This window comes from Thamnophis sirtalis, unplaced genomic scaffold (assembly GCF_051295495.1).
Source record: "Thamnophis sirtalis isolate CommonGarterSnake01/CBP01778 unplaced genomic scaffold, rThaSir2_p1.2 scaffold_6, whole genome shotgun sequence".
NCBI classification, from domain to species: domain Eukaryota; kingdom Metazoa; phylum Chordata; class Lepidosauria; order Squamata; family Natricidae; genus Thamnophis; species Thamnophis sirtalis.
In genome coordinates, this window is record NW_028261386.1 from 32090939 (window position 1) to 32106430 (window position 15492).

At 38.9% G+C, this 15492-nt stretch overlaps 1 protein-coding gene across 2 annotated transcripts in view; it reads right to left on the reverse strand.

Moving 5' to 3' along the window:
- Positions 1 to 15492, reverse strand: part of EML6 (EMAP like 6) — a 122663-nt gene that overhangs the window by 9461 nt on the left and 97710 nt on the right. Inside the window, exons 29-37 of one of the 2 annotated variants that reach the window (XM_087717516.1) lie at positions 12028 to 12106; positions 11110 to 11239; positions 9890 to 9988; positions 8980 to 9000; positions 7637 to 7810; positions 6256 to 6464; positions 5736 to 5893; positions 1402 to 1516; positions 525 to 713 (exon numbers count right to left, since the gene is read on the reverse strand). In XM_087717516.1, coding sequence (XP_087573642.1) covers positions 525 to 713; positions 1402 to 1516; positions 5736 to 5893; positions 6256 to 6464; positions 7637 to 7810; positions 8980 to 9000; positions 9890 to 9988; positions 11110 to 11239; positions 12028 to 12106 — 1174 coding nt within the window. The remainder of the gene's footprint in view (positions 1 to 524; positions 714 to 1401; positions 1517 to 5735; positions 5894 to 6255; positions 6465 to 7636; positions 7811 to 8979; positions 9001 to 9889; positions 9989 to 11109; positions 11240 to 12027; positions 12107 to 15492) is intronic. The other variant, XM_087717517.1, reaches the window with a different exon arrangement.

Here is a 15492-nt window from a genome sequence, read left to right on the forward strand (position 1 = left end):
TCCATTGTTGCAGTATTTTAAATTTTAAATTGAATTTTAGATTTTGTAAGTTAGCTAGAACTTATTCATGGAATAACATGTAAAGTCTTTCCCCTCTAAGGTAAAATTGGAAATAACAAATTTTCATAAAGAGCACATTCAATTTTCTCAATATTGAAAGCAAGGTTGATAGAAGAATAAATTTTAATTGGCATTTCATTAATGTTAATAATGTTCAATTACATTTTTAATACATGATTTATAATCTGCTTGAAATATTTTTACATATATTATGTAACTAATCATTATTAGCTGCAATAATAGAAGAACTATTTTGGATTTATACACTTCATAAATTTCACCATAAACAGAAAAATCTATGAAGTATCATGGACACTGAAGTTGAAATCCTAAACATAATTATAGTGAACATATTCTGAGTATGCATACATAAAATTCTTCTGGGAGTGTGCTAAGTGTAGCAGCAGCCAAGAATTCTGACAGATTGAAAGCTTATTCTGTATTTTGGATCAAGCACTTCTTACTTTATCACAAAGGTCCCAGATCCTTGCAGTCCCATCATTACTAGCTGATATGAATATATCTTTGGATGGATGAGTTGCCAGGCCCCAAATTTCTCCTTCCATGTGGCTATCAATTAGAAGATTAGAAGCACCATTTTTTTCTCCAACTTCAAGGATTTCTCCATCTTTGGTCCCCACTAAAATTTTACCCTATAGAAAATTCAAAGATATCTGGGATTAGAAAAACAACACACAGAGGACTCTTTGAATCTTTGTTCAATATTTATGTTGTTCAATTAAAAATGGGGAGAATAGGAAGAAAGAAGCAAAAGAGTACAAGGACAGCAGTTTGGAATAGAAATTACTGTGAACTGGATTTTCTGCCACAATTTACAAATGTTTGATTCATATTTTTTTTCTTACAAATATTAAAAATCATACCCCTCCTTCTATGACCATATAACATTAGGTAAATTTATCCTATATAATTCTAATGGTGGTGTATCAGTTTATCCCCAAAATGATGTGAAATATTTTCCTCAAAAATATTTTCCAGCGTTCTTGAGGGAAAGGAAACATTGCATACTCTTATAAAGAAACGTACAGTATAATGATAAAGATGCATAACATAATGGCCAGAGGGTTAAAAAAAGTCTTCTAAAAATTGCTGCCAAATTTTAATATCACTGAATGGGAGAATATTAACTATAATAAGGTGTAATGAAATTGGCATTTGTAAGTCTCTTTCCTGTATTTCTGCTTGTCTCTATCCACTGTAGCTATTCAGCCTCCTCTCTTTAAGTGACAGTCTATTTAGGTTCATTTAACCCTCAATATTAACATATTAAGACTCTGGTAAGGAAAGGAACAGGCAATATATTTTGTGTGTTTCAGGTACCTTTCCTCGACACACTGAGCGCACACATTCCACAATCTGTCCCGTCTCAAGTTGAAAGGCTCTGCAGCGCTTCATCTCTTGATCCCATAGTTTTACAGCCCCTCCTTCTTTCGTTCTGAAAATAGAAGAAATACGTAAGAAATATTCAATTCTCCTCAAATCCTTATGATCCTGTAATACCTACAGTTGGCCATACGGTTTCCCTTACAACTAGATCTCTGGTACTAAGTGATAAATAAGAAATTTACTCTAGGTTTTCAGATGGAGGTAGCAGATACAAATGATCTATGGTGGAAATGCCTGACTGTAAATAGATAGTGTATACAGCATACAGCCCTTAGAAATGATAGTTTCAAATAGATGGATGCCATAGATGGATGGATGGAAGCATAGCTATTTATGAAAGGAAGCTCTCACTTGTATTTTGGAGGGCATTCAAAACAGTTCCAGTGTGAAAAAAGATGAGTTATCTTCATATATCCTCCTAATCTCTATATCTTTAATATATACATAAATATATCTATGTTTTGTCCCAATCACTTCGTTCTAATCTTCCTATCTCATTTCCCCCCTTAAATGGTCAGTCAGGTATTTTACGTTTGCTTATCTAAGTTGTTGAAACTGCATCATGTGAAGTTGTCATTTTGGCTACAGAAGCTTTGGCTTTTAGACAGCTGGATCTTAATTAGAATCCAACATAGAACTCCCAAAACATATTCTTTGTTTGTTTTTCTCAGCCCAACTACTGTTTTTTGCAGCCCATATTTGCACTGCTCAGGAAGTGAAGGATACAAATAGTTTTTCTTTCCCCAGTCAGCCATAAACCCTCACGCTCCTTATTCTTATTTGGACTTCCTTCTGAAGGATACTTGGCTATATAAGTGACTGCACATAGAAAAGAGTTTGGTTTTTTTGTGGTTTTATTAGAATTTGTAGGCCGCCCTTTTCCCTGAGGGGACTCAGGGCGGCTCACAGAAAACCAGGGAAGGGGGAATACACATTAAGATGACAACATATAATAAAATAGTAAACAACATACATTCATCATTCGGGCGGGGTAGGAGTCCTTATCCCCAGGCCTGGCGGGCGAGCCAGTTCTTCAGGGCTGTGCGGAAGGCTGGGACGGTGGAGAGGGTACGAATCTCCACAGGGAGCTCGTTCCAAAGGGTCGGGGCCACTGCTGAGAAGGCCCTCCTCCTTGTAGTTGCCAGCCGACACTGGCTGGCCGATGGAATACGGAGGAGGCCTAGTCTGTGGGATCTTATGGGTCGTAGGGAGGTAATTGGCAGAAGGCGGTCTCTCAAGTATCCAGATCCACTGCCATGTAGGGCTTTATGGGTGATTAACAGCACCTTGAAGCGCATCCGGAGATCGACAGGCAGCCAGCGCAGCTCGCGGAGGATAGGTGTAATGCGGGTGAATCGAGGTGCACCCGCTATCACTCGCGCGGCTGCGTTCTGCACTAGCTGAAGTCGCCGGATGCTCCTCAAGGGCAGCCCCATGTAGAGCACATTGCAGTATTCCAGCCTAGAGGTCACAAGGGCCCGAGTGACTGTTGTGAGAGCCTCCCGATTCAGGTAGGGTCGCAACTGGCGCACCAGGCGTACCTGGGCGAATGCCCCCCTGGTCACAGCCGTTAAATGGTGGTCGAATGACAGCTGTGGGTCCAGGAGGACTCCCAAGTTGCGGACCCTCTCTGAGGGGTGTAAAATTTGACCCCCCAGCCTGAGTGTTGGAATATTGGCCAAATCTTTGGGAGGAAAACACAACAGCCACTCGGTCTTTTCTGGGTTGAGCACAAGCTTGTTAGCCCTCATCCAGTCCATAACGGCCTCAAGACCCCAGCACATCACATCAACCGCTTCATTGATTTGGCACGGGGCGGACAGATACAATTGAGTATCGTCCGCATATTGATGGTATCTAATCCCGTGCCTGCGGATGATCTCTCCCAGCGGTTTCATGTAGATGTTGAATAGTAGGGGGGATAAGACCGAACCCTGCGGCACCCCATAATTTAGGGGCCTTGGGGACGATCTCTGTCCTCCCACTAACACCGACTGCGACCTGTCCGAGAGGTAGGAGGAGAACCACCGTAGCACGGTGCCTCCCACTCCCACCTCCCGCAGTCGTCGCAGAAGGATACCATGGTCGATGGTATCGAAAGCCGCTGAGAGGTCAAGGAGGACCAGGATGGAGGAATGTCCTTCATCTCTGGCTCTCCAGAGATCATCCATCAATGCGACCAAAGCGGTTTCTGTGCTGTAACCGGGCCTGAAGCCCGACTGGAAGGGGTCTAGGTAGTCTGCTTCCTCCAAGGACCGTTGGAGCTGGAAGGCCACCACCTTCTCGACAACCTTCCCCAGAAAGGGAAGGTTGGAGACTGGGCGATAGTTATTGAGGACAGCTGGATCCAAGGATGGTTTCTTCAGGAGGGGTCTCACCACCGCCGCTTTCAGTGTGGCGGGGAAGTTCCCCTCCCGAAGGGAGGCGGTTACAACCGCCTGGATCCAGCCTCGTGTCACCTCACTGCAGTTAGTAACCAGCCATGAGGGACACGGATCCAGAACACAGGTGGAGGTACTTACAGCTCTCATGGCCTTGTCCACATCCCCGGGGGTAACGTCCTGAAACTCAACCCAGAGCTGTTCTACTTGGTCCCCCTGCGCCTCGGCTGGAACTGCGGGGGTGGAGTCCAAGTCCGATCGAAACCGAGCAATTTTGTCCGCTAAGAATTGGGCATACTCTTCAGCTCTGCCCTGCAAGGGTTCCCCCGCCTCCCTTTTGTTCAATAGGGAGCGGGTTATCCTAAACAGGGCGGCTGGACGGGACTCAGCGGACGCTATCAGGGTGGCTATGTGCGATCTTTTTGCTGCCCTAAGTGCCCTGGTGTATTCCCTGGTGCAGGTGGTTACCATTGCTCGGTTCGATTCGGACTTATCGGACCTCCAACGGTGCTCTAGGCATCTCCTCCGGCGCTTCATCTCCCGGAGTTCCTCGGTAAACCAAGGGGGTCTCCGGGATCCGCCGCCTCGGAGGAGCCGCAGTGGCGCAATCCGGTCGAGGGCCTCCGACGCTGCCGAGTGCCACGCAGCAGCCAGAGACTCCGCCGGACTGTGGGCGAAAGTGTCAGGAATGACCCCAAGCTCTGTCTGGAACCTTAAAGGCTCCATAAGACGCCTGGGGCGGAACCACCTGGTCGGTTCCTCCTCCCTACAGTGGGGGTTTGGCCTCCGGAAGTCGAGCCTCAGTAGGCAATGGTCTGACCACGACAGGGGTATGATGTCACTCCCCCTCAGACCAAGATCACACATCCACTGCTCCGAGAGAAATACGAGGTCAAGCATGTGTCCCGCTGAGTGGGTTGGGCCTCGGATTACTTGGGTCAAGCCCATGGCTGTCATGGAAGCCATGAACTCCTGCGCCCCATCAGAGTTTTCACCGAGCGACGGCAAATTAAAGTCCCCCAGGACCATCAACCTAGGGAACTCAATTGCCAGCTCGGCTACCGACTCGAGGAGCGAGGGGAGGGCTGCTGCAACGCTGTTGGGAGGCAGGTACGTTAGCAGCAGACCCACTTGACCCTTGAGGTCCAACTTTAACAGCAAAGACTCACACCCGACAATCTCCGGAGCAGGGACCCTACGAGGAACTAACGACTCCCGGATAACGGCGGCCAGACCCCCACCCCTTCCCTGGGCTCTCGGCTGATGCAGCACCTGAAATCCTTCTGGGCACAGTTCTACAAGGGGGACTCCTCCCTCTGGGCCCAGCCAGGTCTCAGTAATACATGCCAGGTCTGCCCTCTCGTCTAAAATTAAGTCCCGGACGAGAGGTGCTTTATGTACAACAGACCTGGCATTTAGCGACAACAGCCTGAGACCAGGGTCCTGACTACTTGCGCCATCTGGTCTTGGAGTGGGACTCCTAGGGCCGGAAGGAGGGATCTCTGTAATGTAGCGAACCCTCCTTCCCCGGTAATGGCCTGCCCTAAAGTCCCCGCCGTATCTGCCCCTCCCTGTTACGACCGCAATACCCCGACCCTCTCCCGTGTCTCTGGTCCCCTCAACCACCCCCGTGGCCCCCGCGACTCCCGACAGGTCCTCCGAATCACGCATACTGATACACTCCCCCAAACAGTCCCCACGTAAAAAGTTAAAAAACACAAATTTACAACAATATAATCATAAAAGTGGGACATTCATTCATCTCAAGCATACCTCATGCATAGCCCATACAAAGAAAGAAGAGAAAGATGAAAGAAAAGAAAGAAATTATAAATTGCGCAAAAAGTTGATTAATGTATTAATGTAATCAAAGTTGTGAATCCTTACGGTCTCTCTTTCCCGCCAGTAACTATGAGCCCATCGCGAAGAGTGGTATACATCGTAAAGACGGGGCCAGTGTGAGCTTTTGCCACAAGTCGAATTAGAAAGTGATCTTTCCACACATAAACATCTCCATTGATGGCACCAGTGAAAGTGAGATTATTCTGAAAGAAACCACAACAATCTGCTTTGTAGATGCTATAAAATATTGAGTTTTGGTACCTTTTTACATAATTCTTTGCTTCAGCATCCAGTTTGGTAAAATAGAGATGGCTCTGCAGAACTAACATGATTGCTATCCAAGCTTTTGTATCAGACCTATTTTAGCAATAAAGACTTTGTACTGTATCTAGGATGAATGTCCCCCCACCCATGATACTGGTTTTGTTAGCATTATTCTATAAAGAAAATGTTGTATCATCTCTCTTTATGTTCACTTACATTTACTCCCAAGTAAACATATTGATTTAATTTTTCCCTCCACAAATCGCACAAAACAAGAAAGAAGAGCATGAAGACTACTTACTGCTCCAAATGCCACCGAAAGCATGGTTTGCATTTTCGCATCATCCAACGAACCTATCACTCCCTTTTTATAGAGCAAAGCACTTCCAGCAAGAGTCCAGAACTTCATGTGTTTTACTCCAACAGAAACAAACTGGGTATCAGAATCTGGACGAAACTCTACAACAAAGATTCTCTCTAGGTGACCTCCTCTGCTTGCAATTTTAGCACCTGTAGAAATCAGAAAAGACGTTTTAATATTTTACAAATGTAATCTGCAATCTGCCATCATTCTTGGGATCCTAGGGCGCACATGGCTATTGGGGGAAATACTACTTTAAAAAAGGCCCTGCCAATAGCTACTTGCCATCCCAGTTATGGTGGTTCTACATTCATTCCAGCTTCAGAAGAGTCATCTTTTCAAAACCAACTGCTGGAACTTAAGTGGGAAAGGCTTTCCATTCCTCTTATAAAGGAAGGCAGGTGACAAGTGCTAAAAAATACTACTGTCATTACCAAACACATTGGCAGATGAAGAAGATTCTAGAAATTTAATACTTTTTTTTGCCTTTTAGTTAAATCAAATGTAGTACAGAGGTGGTATTCAGCAGGGTCTGACCAGTTCTGGAGAACCAGTAGTGGAAATTTTGAGTAGTTCGGAGAACCGGTAAATCCCACCTCTGACTTGCCCCTGCCCCTACCTATTCTCTGCCTCCTGAGTCCCAGCTGATTGGGAGGAAATGAGGATTTTGCAGTATCCTTCTCCTGTCCCACCCACCAAGCCAACCCAAGCCCACTAAGTCACACCCATAGAACCAGTTGTAAAAAAATTTGAATCCCACCACTGATGTAATGCATATACTATAGTATTTTTCTTTACAATACTTTAGATTTTATAAAAAGTTTCAAAAAGATTGTTATTCTGAAAGGTGCATGGATAAATAAATTTCCTTGGCAACTAAATGGGAAAAAATACACATGGGATTGTGGGATCAAGGGCCTTTTCTATGACCCAGCACAGCTTTTATATTCTTATCCCTTTGTGATATTTCAGAAAATGTGCATAGTGATTTTATTCTTTTGTATTCAATCTTTTATGTTACATTAATATTTTTAAATATTCTGTGGAACATGGTTGCATTTTCATTGCTGTTACTACATCCTCCTCACAGATAATTGATGATCCAAAATACTATCAATAAAGTAAATATATAGCTAGCTAGATGTATATCAATGCAATGCACTCAAATCTTAATTGACATTAGGCAGTAATAAGACAGAGGGAAAAGTACAAAAACAGAAATAAAATGTTTTTTTCAAATGAAAATCAAACAATTATGCTACCATGTATTTAATGTGCATTTTGGATATAAAATTAATAAGAATGAGGATTGAAAACATACCTTCGTGCCATCTCCATACTGTGATTGTATGCTCTGGGTCAACTCCTAGAGACACCAGAAGTTTGCCAGTTGCGCTGAAGTTAACATAGTTCACTCCTTTAGAATGGAAGCAGCGCAGCATAGATAGAGTCTGCTTAGTCATTGCATCCCATATGTGAATACACGGTGTAGTACCTGATCATTTTTAATCAGGGGGAATTAAGAAAACATTATTTAAGTTTATAATTCTTCCAATGAAAGTACATCTTCTTAAAATAAGGCAATTATGCAGTACTGTCAGGCCCCCAAACCAAGACAGACAGGTGATGATTCTTCCAAGTAGGTTTCTTTATTGTTCCATATCCCAAAGGTGCTTTTCAAAAGTCACCTGGACTTTCTCTGTTTTTTTCTTGAAGACATTTTGATTCTCATTCATGAAGCTTCTTTAGTTCTGACCGAATGGTACAGACTTGAAGTATTTATAGTTGTTGCATACCACTCTCTCTGAGAGTCGCTGAGGCTACTTGGAAGTTTATCTGTGTCCTCAAGATCACCTGAATAGTGCAAATGGGTGTGGAACCTTTTTGGAACTGCTGAAAGGACTATGTTATAAACAGGGAGATAGGTGGTGTCGTATCTGTCCTTTCAGTAGTTCCAAGAAGGTTCCACACCTATTTAAGTGACCCTGAGGGCACAAATAAAACTCTAAGTGGCCTCAATGACTCTCAGAAAGACTGCTAATGACCAGATGACTGCAAGGAATATAAATCCTTCCATTCCCCACCATTCAGTGACAACTGAAGAAGCTTCTTGGATGAGAAATGAAACATCTTCAAGGGAAAACAGAGAAACTCCACTTGCGTTTTGAAAAAGCACCTTTGGTACAACCATGACCTGAACGATTGAGAATCTCCATAGATATTTATTGTTCCATATGTATAGACAAATCCTCACAAACTGAAACATCCTATTATCTACATCAAACATATATTTTGAGACTATTGTGGAGGAGCTATCTTCACCTTATTTCTCTCAGACAAACTATCTGAACTGAAATTGCTCTTACTCCTCTGGAATGCATCACCCCTCTTGGGAATCTAACCCATTAAATTCCAGAAACAGAAATATATACAAAACAACAAAGGTACCCCAGAACTGTAACAATAGCATGGGACCTAAGGTTGGACAGAGTTATTAGATTCCATGAAATGATAAACCCTAAAATGAAATATTTATGGATAAATACACAAAGAAAGGATTGATTTGTTGATGTTCACCTTGTATCTCTAAGTGACGCAGATACAACAAATGAGCATGAGAATGATAACAGTATTGACAAGAATTCAGAAAGGAGAAATCCTTACCTGGAAATTCTGCCATATTACCTGCATGATGAGGGCAATGACAAATATGGAAGCATCAGGGAAAAACAATAGCTGAAATAAGTTTAGGTTTCTAATGCTGAAGTTCTCAACATCAGCACCAGAAAAAAATATTGAAGTAAAAAAAAAAGAAACAATAGCAACAACATGAGTATGGATATAAAAAACAAGCAAAAGTATTGTCGAATTATGTGTCTTAATATAATGCTTGTTATAGAAAAAAAAGATTTGTGCTGATGTATCCTATTATGCAAATAAGAAGTCCAACAGTGATTCATATGGAAGTGTTTACCGCTTTTATTGGTTCAAGAATTAAGGACAGGGATGATTTCTCCCACCAACCTCTTTTCTTACAATCAATTCCATTTTTTTACTTAATCGCAATAAGAAAAAAGCATTGGCACACTTCTTAATAGTGGTCATACCAACCAGGGTTCCTATTAAACTGAAATGTATCCTACATTGTAAGAGTTTAATGAGAACAATTATTTGAGAAAGACCTAGTATTGGAGACCTTATTAAGAGCTACCCAGAGTTTTAGATAGACATTATCACAAAGCCTTTCCTGAATAATAGCTTAGAAACAGAGCCAGCTTCTTAATATTATCAACATTTCTACCCATATTAATTACCACCTGTCAAATTAGTTAAAATTTTAGCAAAATTGTTTCCTGAAACCTTAGAAAAGGCTATATTTCAATATAGATGCTTTGCTTTATGTAATTTTTTTATATTGATTTATAATAAATTTGTACATTACTTCATTTGTTTCTTGCAGAAGAAGAAGAAAAAATAATAAATGTTCCATTGCCCAATTTCACATTCCAACATGCAAACAGAAAATCTGTGCAATTATTTAAAATCTTTTAGTTTAAACTGACTATGGACCTACCAATCTGGCTGGTGGCCACAATACTTTTATATTTTGGGTGTTGGTTGACTGTTAGGCAGAGGATGTCATCTGTATGTTCCAGGTAGAAACTTTGACTTCCTGTGCAGTTCAAAAGAAAAAAAGGATTAATTTTTAAATATCCAATAAACAAAAACTATGAAAGCAGGACATTTTCAGATCAGTCTATTTCACAAAATCAATTCATCTAAGAATAGTAATATTAGTATTATATATTATATTTGTACAAAGTAGCTGAAACACAATGTAAAGACAGTGTTAGATTCTTAAAATAAAATAAAACTGCTTAAGATTTTGCTAATTATCTGTCGAAACCCAGCATGAAGGTTGCCATACCTGGTGGGGTGGAGGAAACAATGTGAATGGCAGCCGGGGGCTTCAGTGGCAGCAATTACATCTGCTCATGGCAGACATTAATATACATCCATAATTTCCTTAACAATTCAGTTCCAAAGCAAGACTGTGCTACATATACATGAGGATTTCAAGCAAACAACCACTGCCATCTTCATAGATATTGTCATTGAGATCGACAGTACTAAACCACAATGGATCAATAATATCATACAACATGATAGCAGATGAAAAGGAACGTATACAGGTAGTCCTCAAATTACAGTCACAATTGGGACCAGAATTTCCATTACTAAGCAAGGCGGATATTAAGTGAGTCATGCCTAATTTTATGACCTCTTTTGCCAAGGTTGTTAAACAAAATTGTTAAGTGAATCACACAGTCATTAAATGAATTTTATTTCCCCCATTGACTTTGCTTGTCAGAAGCTGGTTGGGAAGGTAGCAAATGACTATCATATGACTTTGGGACATTGCCAAATCCCTCAATTTTAATCACATGACTATGGGATGCTGTGACAGACTTAAATGTGATGATTCATTGTAAGACACTATTTTCAGTGCTATTGTAACTTTGAATGGTCTCTAAATGAAAGATTGTAAATTGAGAACTGCCTTTATTATTCTAATCCCATAATTGATGCCTGGTGCTTGCAGGCCATTCTGTTTGCTTCCATTACAAATATATACCTAATGCTGAAGAAAACAGCGAAGACTATTCTTACAAATGCTTTACATATCCAAAGGAATTCACACAGTGCTTTCATTTGAACACCTTGGCATCTAGTACCTAACCTGTTTGTTTTTCCAACCAAGGCAACTGGTAATTTTTATTTTATTTTAATTACCTGTTGAGAGATTTTGAACTATGCATGCTGCTGCAGTATGGAAAATAATATCAGCACCATCATTGAGGTAATGAAGGTTATTGCGGCAATCAAATCCACGATATCCAAAGACATGATCTAAACACAGTTCCTGGAAATAAAAGGAAGAAAGGAAGGAAGGAAGGAAGGAAGGAAGGAAGGAAGGAAGGAAGGAAGGAAGGAAGGAAGGAAGGTCATAGACACATTTAAGTGTACTCATTTTTGCAGATGAAGAAAGCCATTGCTTAATTAAAAAATAAATAAATTCTAAACAGTTTTGATGCTGTGTGTGTGTGTGTTTGTGTGTGTAGAATGTGAACATGGTAATTTCAATCAATGAACAAAGAAAGGCAAAGGCTATATTTAAAACTCCAACTTAAAGATATAAAGTTTCAAAGCATTAATTTAAAATATTCTCTTATGAAGCATACTTAAATCACAATACAAGCAACAGAATATCAGAAAATATGGATAGTTTAGATGACAATACTACATTAATTTATTACAGAATTTACTCTTCTGAAAATAAATTGTTCCTTGGTTGTATCATTCCGGTTACTTTTTATATACTTATATTTATATAATTTACCTATATTTACCTTTACAGTATATACCTACATTTAATCCCATGTACCAGGTATGGGATTAAATTTAATCCCCTATACCAGGCAACACAAGCATTAACAGGCTGTGCCAATTAACAGATTTGGCTAGCTTGTTAACATACCAACATACATTAAAATTGATAAAGTTTTAAAAACTATAAAATTGGTGGAATTGAAGCAATAAGCATCAAATGAATTATTTGTAAAATAATAAAGGCAGGATATAAATAAAAAAATAATTAAAAGTAAACCGATATTAGAAAGAATATTAAAATATCAAAGTATTAAACCTGACCTCAACCACTTTCTTTTTTTTGTTGATATTATTCTTTTGTAGTTTCTCGGGTTGAGGAGCAGCTCTGCTGACTGGTGGCCTGAAAAAAAGTGTAACAAAATAATGGATAATCGCCTGTGAATGGAAAAAAATGCCTTTTATGGGCCATTCCTTATTTCTGAGTTGCTCTAACCATCCTTGAATATGCTGGAAAATGTCCCAGCATGAAATATGTTTTAGAAGGTCCTACTATGGTCTCCTATCCTGCCGTAATTGATTTTTGTTCCTGTTATTGTAGTTAGCTGACTTCCCTCCAAGGAATGAGCAATTTAAGATGCTGGAAGATGCCGTTAGCATAATGGGGAAAACACTATTTTAATTTCAGTGCTGCTAAGGATGATTTAAACTTCTTTTACTCATGGGTTGAGAATGAGATTGAGTCACCGGGATCCAGGAGAAAAAGAATGCTAGCACTATAGATTTGTGGTTTGTGTTAAATGTAAATATGAATTATTCCTAAATAGTAATTGGAGAATATTAACAAGGTACATCTTTGGCATCTGTGTCCATATTGTTGTTGTCAAGCACTTAGCATAGAATGACAAGATCACTGAGTCTGAAATGAATGTTCATGCTATTTCAAATATTCAAAAACAGATCATGCCAGACAAATCTTATTTCATTCTTTGACAATGTGACAAAATTAGTGGACCAAAGAAATTCTACGGTTATAATTTACTTGGACTTCAGTAAAGCATTTGATAAAGTAGACCACAACCTACTACTTTACAGATAGAAACCAATTTTGCTTAAAAATAGGTTTCTCCATGGATTTAGTCCTAAATTTCACAGCCATTGCTGCAACATTATTTTGAAATTAAAGCCATGAAGATACTAATTAAGGATAGCAGGTCACTTATATTGTCCTCTGTAGTCATCCAACCACCAGTGTGCTATTGCAACCATAAAGAGCATAAGCTTCATATCACTTCAACAGTGACTGGATGATGCCAAATGACATTAGAAATCTGACCTGGGCTAGTTAGAAGCATTTTTTATTTTATTTGTTTACTTTGGAGTGAGTTTAGTTTTCAGTTCAACAAAGACACAACTTTTTCCTTTGCTCTGATCCTCTCCAGTTTAAAAACAATCTTTAACACATTGCAGTTGAGGAAAAAGTTAAAATATCTTTAATGAAATCACAATTTTGTGGTGGGAAAGAGTGAAGAGTGTATATAGCATATATTTCCTGCTAGCAGTTGTCTGGATTATTCTGCCCAGTTCTAGTAATCCTAATTATGTCCAAATCATAGCAAATGGGACATTAAAAAAAACTAATAATAGTACTAATAATAATGTTTTGTTTTAATATAATATCTATTCAGAGTATTTAATTATTTATTTTGATGTTGATAAAATGGTAATTACTATTAGCAAGTGTACTATTACAAATTACAAAAAAACAGAAATCTCTTGTTTTGGGAGTAATTCAAATACTAATTATACCAATCCATTCAACCATAAAATTAACTATAAAGGCATAAACCATCTGGTTAGCTTTAAACATGTTCCAATTTTGTTACTCAGTTATTCAAGCTATTTTATAATGTATAAGTTCTAATATATAAATAAATTGGAATTAAACATATATCTAAAATCTTTTAGTTTCATATTATTAAAACCAAATTCTATGAGATTCTTAATGTACAGCAAAACCAATTTCATGATATTTTATCCTCAACTTACAACAGTCATAAATACATGCTACTTGCCAAGGGCTCTAATTTTGATCATGTGATTATGAGGATGCTACAACAAACATTAGTATGAAAATCAGTCATATCACTTTTTTCAATGCCATAGTTACTTCAAACAGTCAGTGAATGAATGATTGTAAATCAAAGACTACCTGTATATTAGTTAAACGGGTTATTACAAATAGTATAACCCATATCAAAACTGCAACAAGCCGGGGAAGTTATGAATTCTCCTGTACCCCTTACCCCTTTGCTGACATTTTGTATTGTCTAGATTTCTGCATCTGAGGTCTGGCAGCCTTCATATACATGGCTAGGTAAAAGTCATAGTTTATGACTACAACCTCTAGAGATAACATTTAAAAAACAATAAACTTGAGTAGAGAAGTTAGTTTTGAAATCCAAAACTATTATAAACCTCAATTGTAAATAGGACAGGTAATATTTTTATGTTAGTTAAATATTAAAAGTGCAGCAATAGTATACCAAAAATAATAACAAACCAAACAATTACAACTCGGGCAAGACAAATATATTCACTTTAAGCTTTAGCAAAATACTTCAACACTGAAAGAATTACCTTGATCCCCTTGTAAGCAGCAAATAAAGCCAAGTAAGAAACTTAGTATAGTTCAGAAAAACAGAATGAGACCATTAGAGTAATTCATGCACAAGCTTCTTTTGAACTGACTGTTCATTCCTTGTAACACACAGCCATGCTATTGAAGCATGCCAGCAAAAACTAAAACAAAAATTAAAAGAACGCACCAATCCATAAACTCAGAAAGGTCATACCCTGACATCTTGGGGCAAAGTCTGCACTAAGGATCCAATAGGGCAGGGATAAGGGAAAAGGAAAAGGGAAAAAAAGAAAAGGAAAAGAAAGGAAGCTTCATCAATGCTTCCCATATACTTTTAGTATATTGCATAAATAATAAAGTTTATAGAAATGATTCCAAATGTATCAAAATTTGCTTTCTCTTCTAAAATCATTTCACATATTAGATAGAGGGAAACCTAAACAGGCAGTAGGCAACGTAATGAAGCAAATCATAACTCATGGAGAATATATGAAACAAGCATGTTCAAACATACATTTGCCACAACTGTTTTTGAGAAATTCAGGAGAATGCTTAAGAAATTATGACTGGATGTTAAATAAGGAACGGATGAAATGATCTTTAAGGAATGTTAAATTCAATGCAATGGAACAGAACAGGAATATTTTTCCAATGTATTGCTTTAGATGATAGGAAGGTGTTTTTTAAGTGAATATTAGAAGGAAGCACATCTCCCATCATATATGATCTCTACTGTCCATAACCTTGCATTATTTTAAGAAATCAGTTTCATAAAACAAAGGAAATGGTGACTTATGTTCAGTCCCAAAACCACCCTCATAAAATGCCATACATTTAGCAAGAGTGCTTATTCAATAAGCCTCATTGTTCCTGAAGGCTATGTTTATATTATGGTTTCATTTTAATTCTAAATGAATAAAAAAATTATTACAAGCACTTATGGCTTACAGGAGAAAATTCCCAGGATTATTTTTCCTTTGACCAGAAAATTGTCCTGTGTGGAAAGTGACTGAAGTCTTATACAAGGTACTCAGACTTACTTCTGAATACATGTGTATGCTGTAACTTATTAATGGCATCAAGAGTCAATTTTCAATAGTCATGGTATAGTGCTTTCCTTCTCCAATTTAGTGCCTTTCAGATGGTTC